The sequence below is a fragment of the Triturus cristatus genome, chromosome 6 (assembly GCF_964204655.1).
Source record: "Triturus cristatus chromosome 6, aTriCri1.1, whole genome shotgun sequence".
NCBI classification, from domain to species: domain Eukaryota; kingdom Metazoa; phylum Chordata; class Amphibia; order Caudata; family Salamandridae; genus Triturus; species Triturus cristatus.
The window spans coordinates 799,891,396-799,916,684 of NC_140589.1; the positions used below are offsets into that span (position 1 = coordinate 799,891,396).

The window sequence follows — 25,289 nt, forward strand, 5'->3', positions numbered from 1 at the left end:
CTTTTGGAATTCCAGGACTGGATCCTAGATTCAGTCCTGGGTCAGTACTTGGAATCAAGTGATAAAAGTCGACTTAATTACTGTGATGATTTTTAGACAATTTTCTGCTATTTTAAAAGTTGACACTTAGAAAATATTTCATAGAAAACAGTCAATGATTCCCTATGGCAGAAAATTCAAGTTACAGGTATATTATGTTCACGTTACTTTTGTAATCCAGTACTGGGTGCCTAGACTCAGTACTGGGACCTTTATCCAAAACAGGTAAGTAATTAAGTTTTCAGAAAGTATATGATTTTTAAAGAATATTTAAACTTTGCAGAAATTGACAGAAGAAATTTCACAGAAAAACAGTCAATTATTTCCTATGGGAGAAAATTGGATTACTGGTAAGTACAGTTGTAAGTATTTTTCAGGGTCAGTGCTAGGCACCAAGATCCAGCACTGGGAGCTCACCTAATAGCAGGTGAATATTTTTGTTTTCGTTACTCAGCTGATTTTTGGTGAATATTTAAATTTTTGAAAAGTCCACACTTGGAAGAAATTTCAGGAAAAGCCAGTCAATGTTACCCTATGGAGAAAATTGAGTTATCGGTTTAAAGGCAAGTACTCGACTGCCAGAGTGAAGGTTCTGGGCATATACTCAGGGGTCTCTCAGGGTCAGGTAGGTACAGTTGGTTCACCGTCAGCGGCACAAGGGTGGCCGGGTGCAGAGAGAGTTAGGCCCAATGTTATCCTATGAGAGGTAGGGGGCCTTGGTTGGTGGCTGCTGACTAGCAGGCCACGCGGCTGTGGGAGCTGGGCTCCTGGTCACTTACTCAGGGCAAGTGGGGGGAAGTAGATAGGTGTAGAGGTTGCACTGCCAGGGCCACTCGGGCGGCTGAGTGCAGGGTGCTTTTTAGCCTTCGGGCGCTCAATTGGTTTCAATGGGAAAGCTCCGGATTAGAAAAAGACTGCATGCTCAGGGACGAAGATTCTTCAGGTGCCACCACCACTTCGAGAGGTAAGTTGGGTAGTTGGAGGTTAGGTAGGTCCCCCGGGATTGGGCACAGGGGGCCGCAGGGCGCCGGGTGCAGGGGTGCCTTTTGGTGTTGGGAAATCTTACCCTCTGTTGATCGCGGTTGAGGGGGAACCTGGTTCTGAGGCTGCAGGCTTCTTCAGGAGCCTCGAGGGAAGTCCTTGGGTGCCGGACTCGGGGTCACAGTTGCCGTGGGGTCGCCTCGTGGTCTTTGTTCACTCCGGCACAGGCCAGGCTTTGCGGGTGCAGAGTGTGAAGGGTTCGCGGTTCCGGGCTGATGCCAGGGATTAGCAGTAGATTTTGAGTAGAGCCTCTACTCATGGGAGTCCCAGGGGTTTAGAGTCAAATGGTAGCCAGGTCCTCCGGGGTTTGTAAGGTTGCTGGCCACAAGAGATCCCGGGTTGGAGCAGGAGCAGGTTCGAGGGTTAACAGACCGGTAGGGCTGGGGCCAAAGCAGTTGTCTTCCTCTTCTTAGCAGCTGCAGGGCAGGTCTTCTTTCTTCTAGCTCTTCTTCGGATTTCGGAATCTGGAATCTGGGGAAGGAAGGTTCAGGGTTCCCCTAACTACTAGATTTAGGGGCGTTACAGGTAGGTGAAGGGCAGGGACCAATGGGTCCCTGTCCTGGGGAGGGTACACCGCCAATCCTGCATCTCTCCTGTGGGAGGGGGGCAGTTGCCTAATCCTGATTGGGTAGGGCTTCCCATCTTCAAGATGGCGAGAGCCCTGAGATGTGCTTCACCTCGCCTCCCCACCTGAGGGGTGGGTTGGCAGGCTGGCACATCCCCTGTCCTTATTTGGGGTTTCCGCCCAAGCTTCCCACCAGTGTGGGGGTTTGCAGTGGTCTGGGGAAGCTCACAGAGGCCGCATGCCTTTGAAGCTTCCCCCTGCCCATCCTGGGGGGAGGAGATTTAGCACCTCGCCCAGGATGTGCATTGTTGCAGACCCAGGAGAGCAGGGGCTCACCTACCCAGGGGTCCAGCAACATGTCTGCTGTGTGGCAGCCTAGGCAGCCTCAGAACAGACGTGGATTGTAGGTTAGGTTTCAGGGGGCCTCTCTAAGATGCCCTCTGTGGTGCTTGGAACATTAAATCCCACACTGGCATCAGTGTGGGTTTAATGCACTGAGCAGTTTGATACCAAACTTCCCAGTCTTCAGTGCTGCCATTATGGTGCTGTGGAGTTAGTGTTTGACAAGCTCCCAGCACCATGTACTCTTAAATGGCAGCACTGCACTTACAGGGCTCAGGAATGGACCTGGGTACTGTAGGGGCACAGGGCTCATGCATCTGTGCCCACACCACTGTCATAGGGCACCCAGCTAGAGGGGTGGCTGATGTATGCCAGGGCAGTGTAGGTGGTGGGCATGGCACACAGGGATGTGTGCCATGTCGACTCTTTGTTTTGTCCTGTACCCAGACACTCAGCCTGCAAGGGCAGGGTGTGTGTGTTAGGGTACAGGGCCTCTAAGGGTAGCACAATGAGTGCTGCAGCCCTTAGAGGCCTTCCCTGGTCACAAGGCCCTGGGTACCTAGAGTACCATTTACCAGGGGTGACATGTGGCCAGGGTTTGCCAATTTGGGTCTTAGGTTTTTAGGGAAGGAACATAGGTCCTGGGCACCTGATTGGCAGGAGTCCAGGGCACACTCAGTCAAAGTACATTCAGCAAAAAGTGGGGGCATACCATGCAAGAAAGATGGCAGAATCTCAGCGGCATAAACTCCCAGTAGTTGGAGAGCTGCTCCTGGCAGTGAACTGCATCCTGTAACCAGGTCGCAACCTTAGGTGTAGGTCGTCTGCCCAAATTTATGGATACATGTCTTTTGGCTAGAAGCAATAGCATTGGAGCGAGATAAAGAACTCAAGGGGGAACATATTTGACGTATCCCAGGAGTCTATCCGAGGGGTCTGCAGAGTCAGACTAGGCCAGGTCTCTCTAAGCAGCAGTTCAGGAGATAGCTACGTGTGAGCACTCCCATGCGAGATGGACAAATGTCTGTGGGATGGTGCACCTCCTCAGCCAGTCTCGTACGATGTAATTGCACTGGAGTGCGGTATAGTCTGTGAAGGAACTTAAAATGGATAAGCTAAAGTCTATAATTACATGAGAGGGCCGCAGCAATATGCTGATTGTGCTTCGGTGAACATGCTGTCAAGTTCCCACACCGTGCGAGCCACAGGGGCACTCCACGGTGCCTTTTCCTGCATCTGTGCATAAAATCAGGGGGAGGGGTTATTAACAGATGTTCCAAAGCTTACAGTGTGGGAGGCGGTGCAGGAACCATGTCATGCAGCATGGGACATGTAGCATGGACCTGGTGATAGACGAGGACATCTAGTGCAGAAGGGCGAGGGCACTTGTCAGCTTTAAGTGGGGGCAGATATTGACCGTCAGGGTAGAGTTCCCCAAATGAATAGAGTACTCGCCAGTGGGCTGGCCCTTTAGCTCCCTCGTCCTGCAGTGGTGGGAGCAAGGGATTGCAGACAAGTTGGATGGAGGTAGCGTATATGCAGGGCAGCGAGGCGCAGCACCGCAAGCCAACCCACGCCCAGTGAACGCATGTGTCAATCTTTGCACGTGGTGTCCCATAAGGTTGGTTAAGCGCAGTGGCAAGGGGGCAAGGAGCCGTCGGATACACGTCTGCCTTGTGAGGATAGAACCGCGTGAGATAGTCAGAAATTGATGTATTGGGCTTGTGCGCAGTACATGTATGGGGCCATGTCAGTGGCATTCAGGCCTCCCTGCTGGAAGAGCAGGGTGAGCGTCTCCCACGTGATCTTCGGCTGTTTACCCGCCCAGACTAGGGAAATCAGATTGGAGTGTAGTCATTCAAGAAGTGTGTGGGAAGTGGGAGGTGGATGAAAAGGCAAAGGAATTTGCGCAAAACCACCATTTTCGCAATAGCAATCCTTCCCGCCATAGAGAGGCAGCCGGATCCAGGTCAAGATCCGCTCCTCCAGCCATGGCATAGCCCTTCCATAGTTTGCCCTCCAAAGCTCATCCGTGTCCTCACTGAGCCAGATACCCAGGTAGCGAACAAGTCCATGACCAACTGCAGCGGGTACTCCGATTCAAACGGTTCAGTTCTGGAGGTATGAGGGAGAGGAGATTTAGTCCAGTCCAGTTCATAATAATACCAGAGTAACCACTTAATCGGATTACCTTGCGTATAATCGGGGCCAGGTTCATTTGGGGTTGTCATGTGTAGTGTGATGTCGTCAGCATACATGAACATTAAAATCCCGAGCCGTGAAACTGAGGCCAACGTGGGAAGATGCTGTCCTAACTGAGCAGCTAATGCCTCCATCGCTACAACAAATAAGACCAGGGACAAGATGCATCCCTGCCTGGTTCCATGAGAGATGAAGAACGGAGCATTGAGGCGGAGGCAACTGTTGGACTTCGCCCTTTTTGCAGGGTCATCCCTTAACTTTTTGCCTTCCTTCAAGCCTTTTTTTCCTGACATGGTGTTGGTGGTTTTAGGGACTCTGGCCACTTTAGCACTGCTGTCCAGAGTAAAGGGAGTGTGCTCTCTGTGGTAAACATGGTAAGATTGGTCTACACCTGTTTGGCATATTTAATTTACTGGTCAGTCCCCAGCAATGTGGTATCTCATACCCGGGGCAAGTAAATTAAATGCTACTGGTGGGCTTGTAGCGCTGATTGCGCCACCCACCAAAGTAGCCTTTCAAACCTGTCTCAGGCCTCTGCCATTGCAGGGCCTGTACGTGCAGTGTTACTGCCGCTGCGACATGGCACCTAAAGTGTGTGCCACGTCTGTGACCCCCCCCCCCCCCCTTTTTACTGCATGTCGATCACCCCTAAGGTAGGCCCTAGCAAGCCCTATGGGCAGGGTGCCTTGTAGGTAAGAGGTAGGACATGTACCTTAAGTGAGTGACATGTCCTGGTAGTGAACAGCCCTTTTGGTTTCTCACTGCTGTGAGGCTGCCCACTCATAAGAATGCATTGGGGATTCCCTGATAAGGGTTTCAGTGGTAATTCCTGAAATGAGAGGAGCAGCGTGGTCTAGTCTGATATGTTTGGAATAGTAATAATAAATGCTGCACAATAGTGTGCACAGATTTATTATCACTATTTTAGAACTGCCACTTTTAGGCGTTGGTATTTCGGTGTGCTATGTGTCTGCCTGCCTGATGTGGATTCCATGTCTGGCTCTAGAGTGACAGGGGCTGGGGAGGTGTGTATGGCTCCAGGGACGGCAGGGTGAGTCAGCGCTAGGCTGAATAGGGGATATGCATTTGGAGTAGTGGGAGGAGTAGTCCCCTGACCCTGAATAGGTCTGTACCCGTCTGGGTGAATGCTGGCTCCGCTCCCCTGTGGTGGTCTGATGACCGAGCCCCCATCTGACAAAGGTAAAGAGGAGCCCTGTAAACAGAGTGCTGCAATACCCCCCAGAATCAGTTGAGACTGGTTCCCCCGAGCCCTGTGCCAGGGCAGAACAAAGAAGAAATATGGTAGAAGTACTGGGGCTGTGACCCCATGTGTTATGCTTCCTTGAGCTCACTTGGACCTGCGTCCGGCAGGCTGCCAGCCTGTCAGGAGGAACCGCTGCTGGGGATTGCCGTGCTGCCCTGCCTGGCAGAAGAGGCGTCTGCTGACCAAGGAGCCCCAGCGTGCTGGCCTATCTGCCGTTAGTTTGTCCAGCCTTGTGCCCCTAGAACTTGTGAGCGCTATACATCTCTCCCAGGACTGTTAGAGTGCTGGTGCCCTGCAGCACGATGCTGCAACCTGCCTGAGAGGGGACCCCGGCGTGGGGATTCCCCCGTGGACCAGGAGGGAGGGGAAGCCCACCCCGCATTGGTGTGGATTCAAAGGCAGGAGCATAACCCGCACTTCTGCCTGCAGGAGAAGCGGGAGCCCACCCCACTGTTGTGTGCCCAGCGGTAGAGCTGCGCCCAGAGGGAACCGCGGCGTAGGAATGCGAGGTGAAGCGGGAGCCTAACCCGCATTGGTACCTTCAAAGGCGGGAGCCTACCCCACACGATTGAGCAGGGCACCGAAAACGGAAGTCAGGCTCCCATGCCTGACCGAGAGCGGGGTCTGCAGCAACTACGGAGCCCCGGGGCTCCACTTCTGCCTCGAGGAGGCAGCCCGGCAGTTGCGGGCGGGAAAAGGGGCGGGAGCCTGCCCCGCAATAGTGAGCCTCCCGGAAGGAGACTGGTGCATCGCGGACTGCGGGCCTAAGTCATAGGAGGAGGCCACAGAGAAGGAGAGCCGTCAAGGAAGGTCCTGGTGAGTGAGGACCTACCAAGGCACATTGTCAGTGCCTGGAGTAGGCGCCGGTCTGCCCCAGTGAGTGGGGCTTGTGTCGTAGACCGATATTGGTGTCGAGGGACTGCACCTGACAGAGCCCAGTGAATGGGGCTCTCAGGGCACAGATAGTGCCCGCCCCAATCTCGTCATGGCCACTTTACTGGTGCCGATCGGAGGCACTAGGAGAAGCCCCGGTGAGGGGGGGGCAAGCAGGGCACACGGTTGGTGCCGTTTTCACACAGCTGACCCACCTGTTGGAGGGCAGCTGCAACGTTGGGGCTATTTTGTTTTAGAAGTCCCGGAGAGGGGCTTCAGTGGCACAGTTAGTGCCAGGGTTCAATATTGTTCTCTGCTGCATCGCAGGAGCGCAGGCAGCCGCAACACGGGGCAATTTTGTCTTGAGAGTCCCAGAGTGGAGCTCTCCAGGCACAGTGGTGCCAAAGCCACTTTCCACAGCTGAACCGAATTTCTTCTAAGGCTAAGAAGGGGGTGAGTTGCACCTCCCCCAGAGTATTGTGCAGTGGTTTTCGCTGCATTGGCAGCCCAGGGGCCAGTGGAGGGCCCCAGTTATGCCCTGACATTCTGGTCAAAGGGCATTTGAGCCTGCGGTTATTTTGGTGATATGGGTAGGGCGCAAGGCTCTGCAAGGATTGCGTAATATGTTTATGCTTAGTCTGATTGTTGCTAAATGTGATTTATGCACCATGATTATTGCCTAATGTGTTTATGCTGGTGATGCCTATTGCATAATGTGTTTATGCCTATAGAAGTTGCATAATAGGTTTATGCTTATGTGATTTATGCGAAATGTGTTTTATGCCTAAAGTGATGCAGACATAATGTGTTTATGTTGCAGGTGATAATGCTGAGGTTATTATGGTACCAGTAGTTACTAGTTGTGTTTTATAATTGCTACTTGTGCTCTGTGATGGTTCTGACAGTGGTCCGATTTGCCCTGTCTATATAATCCCCTGTAAATAATGACCTGGTGACAGTTGGCACAGTGTATATGTGTGATTATGATTCTAATGTGTTTTGGATAATACAACCGCTATTTTTATATAACCTTGCGTGGAATCTCTTCTATAGAGTGCCTAGTGTGTTGCTGCTGTGTGTGTTGCACAAACGCTTTACACACTGCCTTTCGGATAAGCCTGACTGCTCGTGCCAAGCTACCAAGGGGGTGAGCAGGGGTTATCTTCAGCGTGCAACTCCCTTGCCCTGACTAGAGTGGTGGTTTCTACCTGGCTTAGGCGCAAGCCCTAGCGAACCAGAATTCCCAATTCTAACAGCAACGCTATCAGGAAAGCATTTAGGAGGCAATCAGGCGCACGCTCGGGGGGGGCTGAGCCCAAGTAGCTGAAGTAGATGCAACACGTAAGGTCACTCCAGGGAATCAAATGCCTTAACGGTGCCAATAGGGCAACAATGGCTGCCTGTTGTGGGTCTATAACATGAATGAGGACAAACATTGGGCGGAGATTATGGGCCATGGAGCAGCCAGGTATAAATCCTGACTGATCAGGACGGACAATATCTGGCAGTAATGGGAGCAACCGATTAGCAAGGAGTTTAGAAAATACTTTGTTGTCAACGTTTATCATTGAAAGCGGTCGGTACGAGTTGCAGATGTAAACAGGCTTGTCAGGTTTCAGTATTTAGGTGATGACCGCTTCTTGTAGGGACAGCGGCAGCACATTGGATGTTAGGGAGTCCTTCCACTGGTCGTTCAACCCAGGGACATTCCAGGTTAGGCACTGTATGGGGGGAGCAATGCGTGGCTTAGTGGAAGCAGGAGTAGCACATCGTACCTGCTCAAGGGAGTAGTGCCTTGGTGTGTTTTGCCAAATGTGTGTCATGCAGGGAACACACCGGAATAAACAAACAGCCCAACATAGCCATCCCACCTCAACTCACCAAATTGGTTTAGAAACCTATTCCCACCCCTTCCCCAAATCATACACAAACAACAAAATAAGCAGTGGAAATCATCTCATGTGGTGCTAGAGAGCCAGGCAAACTGCCCAGTCAGGGACGAACTGGGTGGCCTACAGGGTGTAGAAGGGCTCCGGTTGGGGTCAGCGTGGGCTCAATGACAAAGAGTTTAGAGTCTGAAACAGAGCAGATAGTAGGTAGTAACCCACATCGATAGCTAAGTGCCAGAATCAGAGGTGCTAGTGTTCAAGGCTCAAAGATCCGGGGAATGCCCCTCATCCGGCAGCCCTGTCGTTGCAAAGGTCCCCAAGGGTGTCTTTTTCAGAATTGCTGAGGCGGTGTAGTGGAGACAGGGTTTTATGTGCACACATTTCTATGTTAGCATAAGCGCTTTAGAAGTAAAACGCCATCTTGCCACTTTGCTGCTTTTGCACACAACACTACAGGTAGCGGTTATTACAAGTAAAACTGCTTGCTTGCTTTTTCTTCACATGAGAATGGTCTGTTGTTCACATTCCTAGATGTGCACCGCGACCTTAGTCTGAACACTGTGTGCAGAAGCCGTCAAGGTCAAATAACAATGTATGCTGTTGAATTCAGGTTGATCGGCCGACGCTCGAGACACAACACGCACAGCTGCAAATATCTGAATCTCGGGTGCCTTTAATATTGCATTTGCATGCATGATTCCAGACACTTGGAGAAAACCTTTCCAGAAGCAGAGCTGATCCTGTGATCTGATTCACCTAAGCTGATCTTTGAGGTATGGGGTTCCCCATTCAAACCTAGAGACCTTCTATTAGTTTGTAAAACTAGTTCATTAGCCAAGGGAGGGTGGTTCATAAAGTATTATAGGACTTGTTTTCCACTATCATTTTTAATATGATTTCTCTCTTCATTTTTTATGGTATTGTAACAATGCTGATGGTTCTGTTTTTAATCATTAGCCTGCTTATATTAGCCAAAGTACTGCACCTTAGAGCACGTAGTTAAAAAAAAAAAAAAAAATTTTAAACTTTTCCGTGTCTCTGATTACTCTTGTTGTGGACTGATATGAGAATAATAACGAAAAGGTGTTTCTGATTCCCAACATTCCTGAGAGTACTCCAAGTCGCTTGTTCTGGGTTGTCTAATCATTGGTAGCTTCGAGATGATACGGCGAACGAATGAGACACCGATGCTAGTCGGATAGAGGTTCTGGGTACTGGGGTGAGTTTTATGGTACACCACAATTCACTGAGGTCCTGGTTTCCTGTGCATAGTTCTGTGTATGAGCAGAATCCCGCAACAGCGGCCGTCATCTTGCTGTGTTGAGCCCGCACGGGGATTGTCCTTAGGGTTCAGGAGGAATTCACAGAGGGCAGTTTGTACAGCAAGTTTGAAATCTGGGTAGAAGGAGACATCTGTTCCCTGGTATTGGATGGTGCGGTGCTCTTGAGCAAGCCGTCGGACCATGTCTCTATAGTTGAAAAATCTGGCAACTATGGGTCTTGCTGGTGAGTCTGGGGAAAGGCGCAGTCCCAGCGTACAGTGAGCCCACTCCATGATGAAGACATGATGGGCATCCTCAAATAGCGCGCGTAGGATACGTTTGACATAGTCTTTCATTCTGTCAATGGCAGTGGATTCAGGTATTCCAACGATGCAAAGATTATTGCGCCTGGAGCGCGCTTCCAGGTCTCAGTTCTTCTGCTTGATGACTTCCAGGATTTTATCCATACAGAGAAGATTTTACCCAGCGGCAGTCTGCATGTTTTCTACATCAGAAGCACGGTTCTCAAGGTGATCCAAGCTGTCTTCGCGTTTGTTCACTTTTGTTTTTAATGCGGCTGATGCACTTCATTAGGACATCAATTTTGGGGTCAGTAGTATGAAGGATGCTTTTAACATAAACCAGCATCTCCTTGATGTCTAGCTCTTGCAAGCTGGCACTTTGGGACTACGCAGAAGGGGGTTCTGCGCCTCTATCGTGGTCTGTGTGGTGCATTTCTCGCTTTCCCAAAAACACCAGTTTCCATCTTCATGTCGCGCAGGTCCAAGGGGGAAGAGGCACGCGCTGGTTTCCGCCACACCCTGACCCCGATCCCCCAGGGATAAGGGGTCACAAGCAGATGCAGCTGTCAGGAACCTCCCCAGGCCGCCAATGTGTCAGTCTGTAGTTGTGTTGAGTGCCAGGGAGCTCTGCAAATGTCCAATGTCCTCCCCCAGGGCCCCACATGACCCTAGAGCCAGCAGGCTTGGATGGTGGCACTCGCAGGGAGGAGGACCTGGATGTTGTACATAAGACCTAGGTCATAAAAGGGGCCCCGCAATTGGACTCAAGTGTATCCCCAGCCTCTTAAAGCTCTCTCCCTCCTGCTCAATCCTACGGTGGCACTCAAGTCCAAGGCCAAGGGCATTTCTGTTCCTCTTGAGCACCCCTCTGCGCACGCCCCCGAAGCCAGCCACCCCAGGGAGCAGTGAGCCAGTAGATGTTAGGGGCCCAGCAGTAAGGGCCACAGCTCTCCTGCACAGCCCCTGCCTCAGACTTACTCCTTGGTCTTTAAGTGTGTTAAGCCCCTGATGGTAGTGTTGAGGACTGCGAGCCAACCTCATCATCTTGCTCAGCGGTCTCAGCTTCCTCCGCTCTTGTGCCGCAGCCAGAGATCATCAGGAATCACTCCCTACAGAGATAACAGCACAGGGATCCAGGGTCTCCACAAGGTCCCTCAGTCAGCACTTGTGTATTGACTGAAATGCCCGGAGCCCTGCTAATTGAACCCTTAAAAAAAAGTTGTACATTTAATTGGCTTACTCCCAACTAGTATAATTTGATTTACTTGTAAGTCTCTAGTATATGGTACCAGGGGTACCTAGGGCATATAAGTTAGTGTCTCTTAGACTGCAGCACTTGTAGTTGCACAACAAATGTGACAAGGCAAAAGCATGACTCACTGCCTGCCACTGCTGGTTGGCTCGTTTTAATCTGCTAACTCGACTTTCCCATTTCAAACAATGCCCAGGCCTTCCTTTTTATTAATTGTAAGTCACCCCTAAATCAGGCCTACTGAGCCCTAAAGGCAGAGTGCATTATATTAAAGGGTTGGACTTGTAGTTTTATGTTTTCAAAGTACTAATGGTAAAAACCACCAATGTAATTTATACTGTTAAAACGCAAGTAGCTACACTGGCAAGTGCAGAGTTACAGGCTGACCTCTCAGCCCTGCTAACATCAGACTGACTACCAAAGTGGTCACTTCGATCTATCAAATTAATTGATGCATTTAATCTGATTTAATGGTTCAATCGAATTTAATGTCACTGGTTGGCAAAGTGCAACTTTAGTAAGTTGCCGCTGGGTTGACGAGGTTTCCAGTACCAGATTACAGTTGCACACAAAGATCTGTCCTCAAGACAGCCATCTGGCCTCTGGGGGAAAAGTGGAAAAAAGTCCCAGGAAAGCCTAGAAAGGATCTGCCGAAGGAAGAAATGTTATCACCCTGGCAGGAAAAGCCACACAGGGTGTGAGCCCAAAAGGCAAGCTCCAATGGGGAAGCAGGCACACACAAGAGGGGCTGCTCCTTTTCTTGGTAGACGGAAGGGCGACAGGGAAGGGAAAGTACTAGTCGGACCAGTTTCCCATGGTTGAGTAGATCAGAGGTAGCTACACTTCTAAAGTGGGCTACTAAGCTAACTGCACCGATAAATCGTAGGCTGGGCAGAATAGAGTACTCTGGGATAGTTAGAAATCATATTTCACAAAACGTTGTCAGCGGGCAGGAGGAATCCCGGTAGTCTAATGGCTAGAGACCACAACCTCTCCTAAGGGCACTTTGAGGGATTTAAGAGGCACCCTTAGCCCCCATCACCCGGATTGGAGAAGAGGACCAAAGAAGAACTCCCCTGCTGACCTGCGACTTGGCATAGAAGAGGCTGCAACAAAGTTGCACTGCACTTCCTGCTCCTTGGGCTAGGAAAGATAGGACTGTGCCTGTGCTAACCTGCTCGTGGACAAGCCATTCCCAGAGCCCAGCCATAAGCAGAGACTCCAAAAGTCGGTTAGCTGTCTTCCTGTTCGCAGTGCAGAGCCACAAATGCTGAGGAAGCCTGCTTCACCAAGTTGGTGGCCCAGATCATCAGATCTCAGCTCCTCGCCACAGTGCAGCCGGGGAGACAGAGTCCTGGCACTCAAATGATGCACCAGAGTTTGCTGGACCCAGGAGAGTCGTCGAAGTGTAATTTGATTACCCAGAAGGATAGCTATTACAATCAGAAGGGAAGCACTGGTTTCGTTGTGTCCGGAAACCAGAAGTCCAGAGACAACTGGATGTTTGCTGGACCAAAGTGGATTTTGCGGGCCATCGAACCCTGTGACAAAAGTCTCCCCACCAGGACCGTGGACCAAGGAGTAGTTCCAAGAGTCCCCCATTGACCGCAGAGCATTATGTATTCCTTGCGTTAGGACAACTGCATAGAACTCACTGGCAAGTTGCCATTAATACTGGAACTGGAGACCACTTCTTGTAGGTAACGGTTCTTTGGGACTTTGTTAGGACACTTGACCTGCTCCCTGCTGGAGTTGGTCGCCATGGAAGTGACGGCATTCAACTTGTACAAAAAATTTCTTGAAAACGTTTCTAAGTATCGCATTCATTGAATTTGCCAAAGCTTGCTCACAATTACTTGAAAAGTTGTGATTTATTGTTTCTTTCAGTAATTTTAACCCTGGAACACTCCGGTTGATCTTTTTCGTTTTGGTGTCTGAAATTCATAAAAATATAGACCATTTTTTAAAATTGGTGTTGGATTTCTTGAGTCATGTTTTTCTTATACAATAAGTTTGGGTCTATTTAAATGCTTTACACATTTTCCTGTGTTGAAGTCTGACTGCTCAGAGCCAGAGCTACCATGGGTTGAGCTAAGGTTTGAGAAAAGCACCGACTAGTCCTGAGAAGGGGTGGAAGTGTATTACACGGTGAGGTCTCACCAAATAATATACCCCATTTCCCGATTAATACATACAAATCATTGTGTGAAACCGACATTGAGACGTGATTGGGTACTCTGGAGGGGCACATAAGAACACTAGATTGAGTCGGTCAAGCAAAAACAAGTGCCACAAATCCCTAGCTCACACTAGAATGGAACACAGGGCACTACTGGAGCACCTAGTTACGTTGGAATATTAAGTTGGAATATAAAGAATACCAAGCAACACATTGAAGGAGATAAGGCAGTCCATTGCTAACTTGGCTTCTTAAATCGAAAACTCCAGAACTCAGACAGGAGGCATTTGAGATGGACAAGGACTGATTGTCAACACACAAAGTGGGATCAACAAAGTGTTTTATAGATACCACACCGTGCTGTATAATTTGCCCTGAAATATGCTAGCAGATGGCAATAAGCAAGCAGCGATTCAGATCATTTTTGGAACAAACTCAAGGCACTCATGTTTCCCATAGAGCAGAAATTATAATCCATCTATCGCTCTCTCCGAAAAATATTTAGAAAAATATCCTCTGACCCTGCTTAGGACCACAAAAACCAGTTAACGTTGAGGACCAGATGAGTATGGGTCCCTACAACTTAACCAATCAGATATTTATGTACTGTATTGTAAGAATTCCCTAATTTGTTTAAAGTACTCAATTTGTGTATGTATGATACGTTATAAAATGTTGTGTAACAATTTTGAAAAAGTGTACAAAAATTCTACACGTTTTATGTAAAGGACATGTGTTTGTCAAAATGAAGAAGAGTTTTCTCTGTCCAAAGTAAGTGTAAAAAGTAAAAATTGAATTGAAACTCGCAGTCAATAAATAGGATTGCTGAGAAAAGAAAAAGTGCGATTAATGGTGTCAGAGGCATACTTGCGTTTATAAAGCAGATGAGATACAGCGTTACTTAGACTAAATTCCACTTCCTGTGGTGAAGGCCACACAGTGCGTAGGACTAGAAGAACCAATTCAACTCCAAGAAATACGATTGGCCATTTCTCAAATGGCTAGAGCTAAACCACTAGGTCCGGATGAGATCCCAGTAGAACTCTATGCTACATACAACACAGGGCAGGCACCCTGGCAGTTGCAGGTTTACAAAGAATCTAGCCAGTTAGGATGCTTATTTTCTTGTTTGCAAGTGACACTGATAACCTTATTTACCTAAACCTGGCAGAGAACCCCTGCATGTGATCTCAAACAGACCACTGTTATTGATAAACTTAGATTATAACATTTTAAGTAAAATATTGGTTGAAAGATGAATCAACTTAGCGTAGAGTCTGCTAAATAGTGAACAGAAAGGCTTTGTCCCAGGTAGCAACCCTTTCCTGAACCTACATAGACGTTTTATGATAGTGAACCAGTCCAAGCAACATGGAGAAGATCATGAGTTGCGTCACAAGACATTGCAAAGCCATTCGACAGGCCGAGCTGGACATTCTCACTGGGGGTACTGCATTAAATGGGATTGTGTAATGAATTCCTGCGCTTGATTAAACTTGTGTGTGTGGATCCGAAAACCAGAGTACGTAATGGGAGGGGAAATTTCAGAACATATAATAATGAGAGGAATCGCACAAGTCTGCCCTCTATCACCCATCATTTTTGCACTGGCCATAGAACCACTGGTGTATGCACTTCGAATGAGGGGCCCAGACAGGAGGATGAGGATTTGAATAGACTCCAAACTCTAGCTAAATAATCAAATATTTGCTACCCTGAAAGCCATTTTTACCATCTGGAAGCACTTTGCAGAGTCTATCCTTTTGTAACCTCCCCTCACAAACACTTTTGTTCAATTTAAAATATAATTTGGCAACCCAGTCTACGCATGCCTTTCTAAGAAATCCTTTGCTCCTCTGCAATGGATTAAAAATGCCTCTTTAGGATTCCTCACAGGCTTAAAAAAGTTTGTCACAGCATCATCAGCAACTGCATGGGTCTTGGTGCATAATAGCATCCTTCTTCTAACATCCTGCATCAGCATTACATCATTTATGGACAGAGCCCTAAAATCCTGACTTCTACATCTGCCAAACACGTTCAAAGGAATAACTTAAGATTAGCCTTTCTGTTCTTAAATTTAAGCACACAAAGTGGGCGGAGCAGCTTTCAGATTCCAAGGTGATGTAAAGGTCAGGACATTTATTCCTTTTGACTTTGTGTGAACAAAGTCAACGGAAATTTCGAAAAGATTCAACATTTGACTGCTTCAGCAGTAATCAGTCTGCAGTGAGAGGGATAAAAAAGGAAGGTCTTTGATTTGCCATGAAGCATATTAGGCTGAGATATGGTGTAGAGGATGGAACCCACTGCATAAGGGAGGGTCCATTAATGAGAGGCATTTGCTAATGATTTAGGATGATGCCTTGGGAAAAAGTGAGAGGGTGTTTACCTGCCAGAATGTGACTTTGTTCTCAAAGTAGGCAGGTGCAGAGTCTTTAATGCTTTTGTAGGTGAGGCCTAGTATTTTTAAACAAATTCTTACACGCATAGGCATTCGCTGTTGCTTTTAGGAGGTAGGGCTGAAGCAGCCCCAGAATGAGGTGTACATCTGCATTTTAAGCATATTCTAGTCAGTTTAATTTGGTATGTGGGGAGGCCAAATCTAATGATTAAGCATTCTGGGACGCCTACAACCTGTATGCATTAATTCTGAAGATCTTCATTTGGTGGAAGGTGGACAGGACTACTCTCCCCATCTTTGAATTGAATTTAATGTGCACTTCCCAAATCCCACCCATGTTTCTGGTGTTGGGCTTGATGGGATCCATTTCCCCAGAGAACATGGAGGTGGGCTCAATGTGCTAATCTGTTTGAGAAGGCAGGGTTGGCCTATATTAAGTATTTCAATTTCTGGCCCACTGAGTTTTGTGCAGTTTCAATTACTTTTAGGTTATTAGTGGCATGTACTATTCTCTTTTTCCCCCCTAACTCACAAGTGGATTTTCATGTAGGTGTGGCGTGGACTCTGAGGAGGTCCACAAGATGCTTCACATAGCTACTCAACAGGAGAAGAGATAATGGAGACTCATGTGAGGTGCCAGACTGGGCTATGGATTTGGGTTATTACCATTAGCCAGGATTCTGGAGTTTCAAGGGAGTTTTACATTAGTTATTACTCTTTTTGGGGTGGGGGGCAGTGGGCTAGATGTGGATTTTTAGAGTGAAGATGTGTGCAAAGGCCCCATTCCCTGTTTGTAGGGAGCTATTAACACATTCTGGTATCAGAGCTGCTGATTCCTCTGCAAAAGCGGCAGCAATCGAAGTAAGCCAAGGATCCGCAGAATATAATAACATTTATTTCAGTTTTTGACAAACCATAAATACAGGCCACCAAAAAATTTTCAGCATCAGATATATAATTGGGTGCAAATGTCTACAGTTCTGAAGAGGACTGTTGTGAGTGAGATGAGATGGGGATGGAAGATGTGTAACACGTTGATCGGTTAATGGTATTGCATCTCTTTCTGGATAAAGAATTTTAGTGATTACTTTCTCTTGATTCCGAGAAGCATGGGTGTGTCTGGAGAGGCTCACTGAATTTATCTTACAGAGTGTAATGTTAAAGTAAATGGCTTTGTAGTTCATAGAGCCTTTGATAAGCTGGCTATTTTTTTATTCAGTGTTGGAGGATAATATTGAGGTAATAGTTTTTTTTATATGCAGAGGCTTTTGAATAGGGCTTCTAGTTTGACATTGTTGCAAAAATTCTCATGTTGAAGCAATGAAACTGATCTATAGTATGAAGCGGAAGTTACAATACTTTTAGAATGTGATAGGATACAAAGAATAGTTTGCGTGAAAACAAATTGAAGTCTTCAATGAGTGTATTAGTAGGTCCAGATGGGTAGTAGCATAAAAAGATTTTGGGAAAGACATGTACTAAGTATTGCATTTACGATGTGGTAATGGAACACAGGGTTTGTGCAGTGGAATTGTGAATAATGGCTATTCCCTTTCCCCTTCCCGCGGTTGTAAGAACCATAGAACACTGCATCTAACAATCAGTTAACAATGGCACAAAAGCAGCTAGAAAAAATACAAATCTTACCGACAGAGCCTCCAGTTGACAACTGACAGAATTCAAAGAGTCCATCAAACACTGGGCAGTCTTCCCCAACATTGACTGTAAATGAAAACAATGTAAGTATTTGAAATTTGCCCTACAGCATCGATAATACCATTAATAACATGATAAACAATAGTCAAATGTCTAAATACCAGGGGCTCAATCAAACCGTGTGAGGTAAAATAAGAGCTTAAATGCATAACAAAGTGGATTGGTTGTTGTGGAGATGGAAGCTAGAGTAGGATAGCTTGCAAGCATGGCTCTAGATTCACTCTCACTCTCCCACTCTCCCACTCCTACAGATTCTTCATCTTGATAGACAAGCTCCTTGACCACTCCCCAAAGCATGCTCTAGATTCATGCACCCAAATGTGCCCTTTCTTTCCACTCTGGCTCATAATGTGTTTCCTCAGTCAAATCCTTCGCTGTTCCACTGTGGTGCCTGCTCTGTCCTTTGCCACCCAAATTGTCCCTGATTACTTGCCCATGCAACCTCTGCAATCTGCATTTCAAATCTGTCCCCTAATCCACCAAGTTTCTAAAATCTCCATCTCTTTTTATGTGCCACTAGTGAGGCTTGATTGCAGCAGTGCGTTGGTGCAGTGTCTGTGATGAGACCTTGCCATTTCTTTGCAATGTGCTATATGTATTCATTTGGCAAAGTCCTGGGTTTGTGGAATCATTGCTTTCATGCCTCATCAATATTCATGAGAGAAGATTACTTCTCCAACTTCTTGTAACCAGCGGCAAATGCAGAGATGGAGTCCTGTAATGGACAGCATACGTCAGTGTCTGCATTCGCAAAGTCCAAGTACTATTATTTAGTACATATACATCATAAAATTAGTCATTAGTATTCTAGCCCGTCCCTTATAAGGAATAAGGGATACAATTCCAAAAACTTGTGTCACATTATCATATTGAATTTTGAGTCAGGATACAGCAACCAAGTAGCCTGTCGTCTGTTCCTTGGATAGGTACAACTAGTTACTCATAGTAAAAGCTGCCTCTCAGACAGATTCCACTTTTTCCAATGGTTACTATTTGACCACAGTAGTTGGTAACCTTTCAATACTTTGCTACAATCCAAGTACGGAGTGATCGCCAACGATTTATACATTCCCTTGCCTAAAACTCTTTGGCGGACCCCATTTCCTTGCAATTCAGGAGGAACTGCAGAATTGGTGCTATGAGACAAAAATATTTATAACCCGAGATGTCACTTTGGTACATTGCAGGTTTGGTTTTTTGCCCCTCTCAAAGGCTATCATTACACTTATTGCAGGTTTTTTGGAAGGAGAACCTCTTTTGTGTCTTTGTCTCCATACCACTAAAGCCTTTTTTGTCATATTGGTAATGTACAGGAAAAAGAAATCAGGTGACAAGATGATATCTTTTGAGTCAATCCCATTCTTCCACCTACCAGAGATCACAGTGGGATTTGGAAATGTGGTTGCAAAAGAATGGCCTAAGAGGAGGAATCACTCACTGCAGCTCAAATACTCCTGATCCGACCCCCACGCTTCCCCAATGAGATCTCCTACTGCCTTCTGGCAGTGGCCTATGCAGTCCCCTCAAATCCGCCAACAAAACTGAATACACTGCTGACTTGGGGAGAAAAAACTAGAAGGACCTATAGATGATTTGATTTTAAATTTGCAAAGCGCTCAATTGCCTTAAGGGGTCTTGGCGCTGCTTCTGTCAGAGGACTGGGTGGCTAGTGAATAAAGAGCCAGTTTTTTTAATGGTTTCCTGAAAGAGAGGTGGTTGAGGCTCTCCTCCAGTTCCAGAAGAAGGGAGTTACACTGTTCGTCAGTGCCAGTTATGAAGCTTCTCCCTCCCCAAGAGGCACGCTTAAACTTTGGAACAACCATAAATTTTGCTATGGAGGAGTGAAGTGTTCTAGAAGGAGTGTACCAAACAAATTTATGTCTCAGATAGTCAGGGCCAGAGTTATGTAAAGCCTTAAAGGCAGTGTACTGAGCTTTGAATTATATCCACTTTTTTACAGTCAGCCAGTGAAGCTTGACTAATGTCGGAGATGCAGATTGGTGTTTAGGGATCATCAGTAGGAGGGGAGATGATATGTTCTGTAGTATCTGTAGTTTACAGAGGAATTTGTGTTGTGCATTTAGAAAAAGAGCATTGCAAAAGTCCAACTTGGATACAGCAAGTGTGGTTACTTTAGTTTCTGAAGATCCCCGGGCTATAAAAGGACAAACTTCCTTGATAATCTTCAGAGTGAAGTAGACTGAGGAAGTTAAGGTGTTGACCTAATCTCCAAATGCCAACTTGTTGTCAAATAGTATCCCCAGATATTTGACTTTGACTTGAGTCAGCAGTGTGCCCAGTCGTTGTGGCCATCAGCTGGGTGTCCAGAAGAAGATATTGTTGCACAGGAGAAAAATCCCCACTTTCCCAGAATTTTATCTGAGACAACTGATTTTCATCCAATTGCCTATTCGCCTCATGCAGCTGTTAATATAAATGAGGCGTTATCTGGATTGCGGGATACTGAGACCATAATTTGTATTTTGTCAGCATAGTAGAGGACTGAAAAACTGAATGATTTGATGAGCCTGGCTAGTGGGGTGACATATAGATGAAAAAGAATGGAACCTTGGCGCACCCCACATGGCAGACAGAACTCTTCTGGAGCAAATGTGCTCATGGCAACAAATTGTTCCCTCTCAGAAAGGAAATATTTCAACAGAGTAAGAGCAGATCCCTTGATGCCTACTCTGAAAATACAATCAATAGGTCACAACTGAATATATCGCGTGCCACTGAAAGATTCAATGTGATCAGAACAGATTTGCCTCCTTTGTCAAAAGTGGCCCTTAGTTTTTCCGAGGCAACAATTAGTGCTGATTCAGTGCTATGCGCACCTCTGAATTCAAATTGTGTGAAGTCCAAAAGATTATTAGCATCTATGAAAAAGAGGTTAATTCAAGATTTGTTGCCTTTTCCAAAATTGTAGCTGGAAAAGGTATACTGGGGATTGGTTTATAAGTGCTAGGATCTAGTGGATTTAGGCTGGGTTTCTGTAAAAGTGGAAGCACTCCTACAGGAATGTAGCCTGTATTAATTATCTCACTGAAGACTCCAACAAGATGAGCATTTATAATCTCAGGGGCAAGACCTATAATCTTTGGTGGGCATGGGTCCAGAGGAGATCTTGACTTGATGGACTTGATTAGGCTTAATACTTGCTCAGTACTAAGCGTGGAGAAAGTGTTTAGGATTTCAGAGTTTGGGGGGGGGGGGGGGGGTTGGGGGGGGAGGGGTGGAACCCTTCTCATCCTGGCTCAGTCCGGGGTTAGATGTTCATTTGAAGCAAAAAGTACTAAAAACTTCCTTCACTTTCGCCTGGAAGAATGCAGCCAGATATTGCAGTACTAAACTCTGGAAGGATGCACTTCTTAATCAGTCCTGTAAATATAGAGATGTATCCCCTAGTGAGGCAGACTCACAAACACATAGCTGAATGATCATCTCAGACATGGAAAAAAGTAAAGAATTGAAAACAACGGCATACACTGTCTAAAGACCCTTCATGTGACACTTAGGAGACATGTAATCACTTTTACTGAAATAGGTATGCTTTAGTTTACACAATACAATTAGTGATCAATTTGGAGCTTAAAGGGAGGACATTTGATAGTACTATGTACCACAAGAACTCGCACAGCGCACAATCCAATGCCTTTTCTGTGTCCACAAAGATGAAGTGCAAGGTCTGAAGCCCAACAGCCAATGTGCGAGGTTTCTTTGTGGCCTACCACCAACAAAGAAATTATGGGTTCCATGAATTGAGGCCAGCAGGGATTTATTCAACAGCTACCACTTCTGAACAGATGTTGTACATCGGCTGTGAGAGGAAGATATGAGCAAAAATAACGGGAATGTTTTATCAGGTTTAATACTCTCTGAAATGAATGATTCTCAATAATACCAGGCTGCTCTTATCCCATTAGCTACATTATTGAATTGCAAAGAAGTGGCCATCACATTTTGCAGTCTTGGTGCTTAGTCTAATAATCACTGATGGAGTGGGGGTCCTACATTTTGGCTATGGTGTTCCACATAGTGTAGTATTTTTTTTTTTGTGTTTTTAAATCAAGCCAACATTCAGCCACATCTTCTCCTCACATTGATAGAGATCATGTGGCAAGCTTCTGACCGTACCAAGTTTGCCCTTATATCAAGACTGAAATGGATCACTTTACAGTTCCTAATCTTGCCATGAATTCTATCTAAGGGGATCAATCATTCAATCAATTCCAGTTCTCCTGATTGCATCTTGTGTCTATTTCCATTCTCATCTCTTCCTTCTCCAGTCCGCTTCATTACAAAAGTTATGCTTCGAGGCAAAAGTATTGTACACATCGTGAACTATATTTGCCTCTGCTGGTCCAACAAATAACTCCTCTCCTGTTTTTTTTCATTTTTTTTTTCTCAGCCACCTATTATCACACCCTTGACGTTTACCTGTTTCCTATCCAGGTGAGCAAGATAAACCCTTGAGACCACTTACCAAGAGCAGCAGCATGTTCAGATTTCTAGATGTATGCTCAAGTGAAAACAAAATCACATACAAACTGAATGTACAAAGCAGTAATCATTGTCGCATGTGATTGATACTTATGAGATAATAAGACATTTTAGGGAGGGCTCTGAATGGGGCTGTCTAACAGACACAATGTGCCATTAGCATTGGGTCGTGCAGAAATGGTAGAAAAGGACAAAGAGCTGAATTTGCCATATTTGCATTCCGGTAGATAGTACTGGTCTCTGGAAACAGGACCTTAATACCAATATTGGGGTACGTCAATTTACAGCAATGGTCGTACCTTCCAAAGAAGGGAAGTCAAATTTCCAGAGTTGAGGCACCCCGCTGAACGTTTCATTAAAGACGCAGGCAAACACCACTTAAAACTGCCCTGGAAATCAAGTGTGCTCTTCCCCGACTTACTACAGTGCCACGCAGCTCTTCTTGTAATTTCTGTCATTTTTAAGGGCAAAATGTGCCCAAAATAGCATTTACCCTAAAAGTCAACACAAGTATCATCTACAGATACTGTGCATGTCCACAGGATGAAGCAAGGCTGGGAAGAGGGGATAAAGGGAGGTCCACATGAGACACCATATTAAAAAATAAACCCAGAACATGCCAAGATGCATTTTAATGTGTACAACAAATCTTGAAAAAGTACTGTAAATATGTGAACAATCTAAAATGTTCACAAGCTTGAAAAATAACCACCTCATAGCTATCAATTTGATCAGGTTTTCGTTTTTATGAGAAGAATCAGCCTTCTGTAAACAAATATGTAACAAGAAAGAGGGGTCACACAAATAAACTGAATATTGATATGTTTACTAAAAAAATGACAAGAGTGGTCTTATTATGGAAGATATGCCAAACATGCCTTGGACAGAAGTGTGGCAGAAGATCTACACTACCATGGGTGACACCATAGTCTAAAATAGCATGAACAACTTAAAAGTACATTGAAAGATTTTTTTATTTTTTTTGCATAGCTTTGACATTATGAATAAGAGAACCTTCATTGTACAGCACAAGAATGACACAAATTGCCTCAGGGAGCTAAGGAGAAGCTGTAATACAAATACAGCATGAAGGCAGGGCAGAGGCTGCTGAAAGGTAAAATAAAGTTGCTGAGCACCCAATTATTTAAGAACATAAGAGCAGATCTCACAATAAAACTAGTGGGTATTCTCCTAGATTTTCTGCAGTACCAAATATTTGCATTGCTCTGAACAGAGCTAAAGTCTACCACTGTACATTGTTTGCAAGCAACTAAAACAGTTTTTGGGTAGAAAACAGCGGTGGTATCAATAGAGTTCCGATTCTTCTCATCTACTGTTTTATCACTGAGAGGACACATGGACTTACATCTCTGCATCTGCTTGCTATATTCAGACATGTTGTCTGGTCTAATTGATCGTAGAAATTTGATATATTCGTCACTGTGATATTTGGTCATTTCTTCAGCAGTAGCCTTATGAGGTCGCTGCAAAACAGAAAGGACAAACAACCAGTCATAATTAGCAATGTGCACATTCAATTTCATTTGAATAAAAGGAAAGGCAATACATTAAAACTCAAGAGCACACTTACATATATTTCCATTTTTCTGTATAATCCATAGTTCAGCAGCAAGTTATGAGTCATACGTATCCGGTGTGGTTTCATGGGGTGCCCTTGTCCATAATAATAATTTCCAATATCACCTAGAATACAATTAAATCATTATTTGAATATCTTCACATAAAAAAAGTAAATAAAAAAAAACAGTAAACAAGTAGCTCATGAATTAACCAGCTGGGATTAAAATATCATTTTCATGCCCAAAATTTATTTAACAAAATGACTGCTCTTCTCTTAGGTCACATATTTAAAAACTCTTCCCAAGTGAAGTTTTAGGGAACGTCCAAAAACCTTACACAGCACTACTTTTGCTGAACTGTACCAGTCTAGCTACAACAGCACCGCAAATAAACAGGAACCTCGAGAAACTAGCAATGCTTTTGTACTTTTAGCTACACGCATGGGGAAGCCCGAATTCATTAAGAAGTACTATAACTTTAAGAAAAGAGGTCATGTGCCTTCCTAACCATTACTCAGGTCGCACCTCCCACTCAACCTCCTCCACACCACTTCCTTTTTATGCATAAATGAGCTGAATTTTAACACCCAGCACCGCAATGGCATAGATGTCATTGACAAAGCGTGAATCCCAAATCAGTCTGCTAACTATAACCCTAAATATGGTGTTCAGGACAACCCTCCTGCAAGGCAGAAAAAGAAGACTGGTGTACAGTAGCAGGCCTTGAGTGGATGACACACTGAAGCCAGGAACATCCCTTAAATGCTAAAACTGCAGGCATTGCACAGCCTAACTGCATTGAATGCATGTGTATTTACTAAAGGAATGAACACCATAGGCTTGTGTGTGGTAGACGGCATGATATTAGCACGATGTAAACGTCTAGCACTTGAACTGGCTGGTTGAGACTTAATTAGTTCACTTTTGCTCTCACAAGATCAAATTCAGAATTGCCACACAAACAGAAAGAGCAAAAGCTAGAAGAGTAACCAAGTCCTCAACGTTTGTACCTCATTGTAAGCAAATTAAAAACTCGCTTTATAAAGATCTAACTGGATATAATTCAAATATGAAAAAGTCTCACAAAAGTTATATGTTACCTTTCCAATTAAAACCTCGCCGTCACAGCCAGGGCTGGCCGACTGCCCTTGCATTACCTAACCTACTTTCTAATTTGATTTTACTTCTTCCAGTGAGACAACAGAGGAAGCGTTCTACTCTCTTAGAACATATTTGTTTGGGCACTTTGGCAAACAAGCATTGGCAAAGCCAATCAATCTCGTCTATGCCAGAGCTTTTGGCTTTGCCAATGTGTTTTTAGCCATGCTGTACCTCAGCATAGCTAAATGTTAGTGGAGTGTGGTGGAGTGGAGTATTGTCGCGGCGTAGAGTAGAGCGGAGTGGCGCAGAGTCTTTGCTCCACTGCAAGAAAAAGAAATTACGCATGACCAACAGTGCCCAATGAGAAGGCTGCAAAGAAGAATGACAATGAAGCCAACTAATAGTAATCTATAGGCGGATTCAAAGCCCCTTACTGAACACAAGAGTCTTGCAAGCGAGAGTGCATGATCTTGCAGACTCAAACTAAAAATGCAATGGGTAATTCAGTCCGTATAGAAACCTATAAGAAGTTTCTTGTAATTCCTATTTTTTTTGGGAGGTATTTGTTCTTGAGCCCGGTTCTGATAGATTCTTTACTGGCTCTCTGTCTACATGAAGGCTAGACAACTCGAAGGTAGGGAATGAGTCGGATGGTTCAAGGGGAGATGGAGGTGTTGTGTAATCTCATTGCTAAAAACAAGACATCAGAAAAGCAAATACTACTAGGTCTAATAGGAGCCATTAAGACCATTGTACAGTGAAACCTTTGTTAAAA

The 25,289-nt window shown here is 45.6% G+C and overlaps 1 protein-coding gene across 1 annotated transcript in view; it reads right to left on the reverse strand.

The window, feature by feature from the left end:
- The window catches only part of LOC146817896 (histone deacetylase 2), a 166,741-nt gene that overhangs the window by 96,720 nt on the left and 44,732 nt on the right, over positions 1-25,289 (reverse strand). The window contains exons 2-4 of the mRNA XM_085611383.1: positions 23,425-23,537; positions 23,200-23,317; positions 17,262-17,336 (exon numbers count right to left, since the gene is read on the reverse strand). Coding sequence (XP_085467509.1) covers positions 17,262-17,336; positions 23,200-23,317; positions 23,425-23,537 — 306 coding nt within the window. The remainder of the gene's footprint in view (positions 1-17,261; positions 17,337-23,199; positions 23,318-23,424; positions 23,538-25,289) is intronic.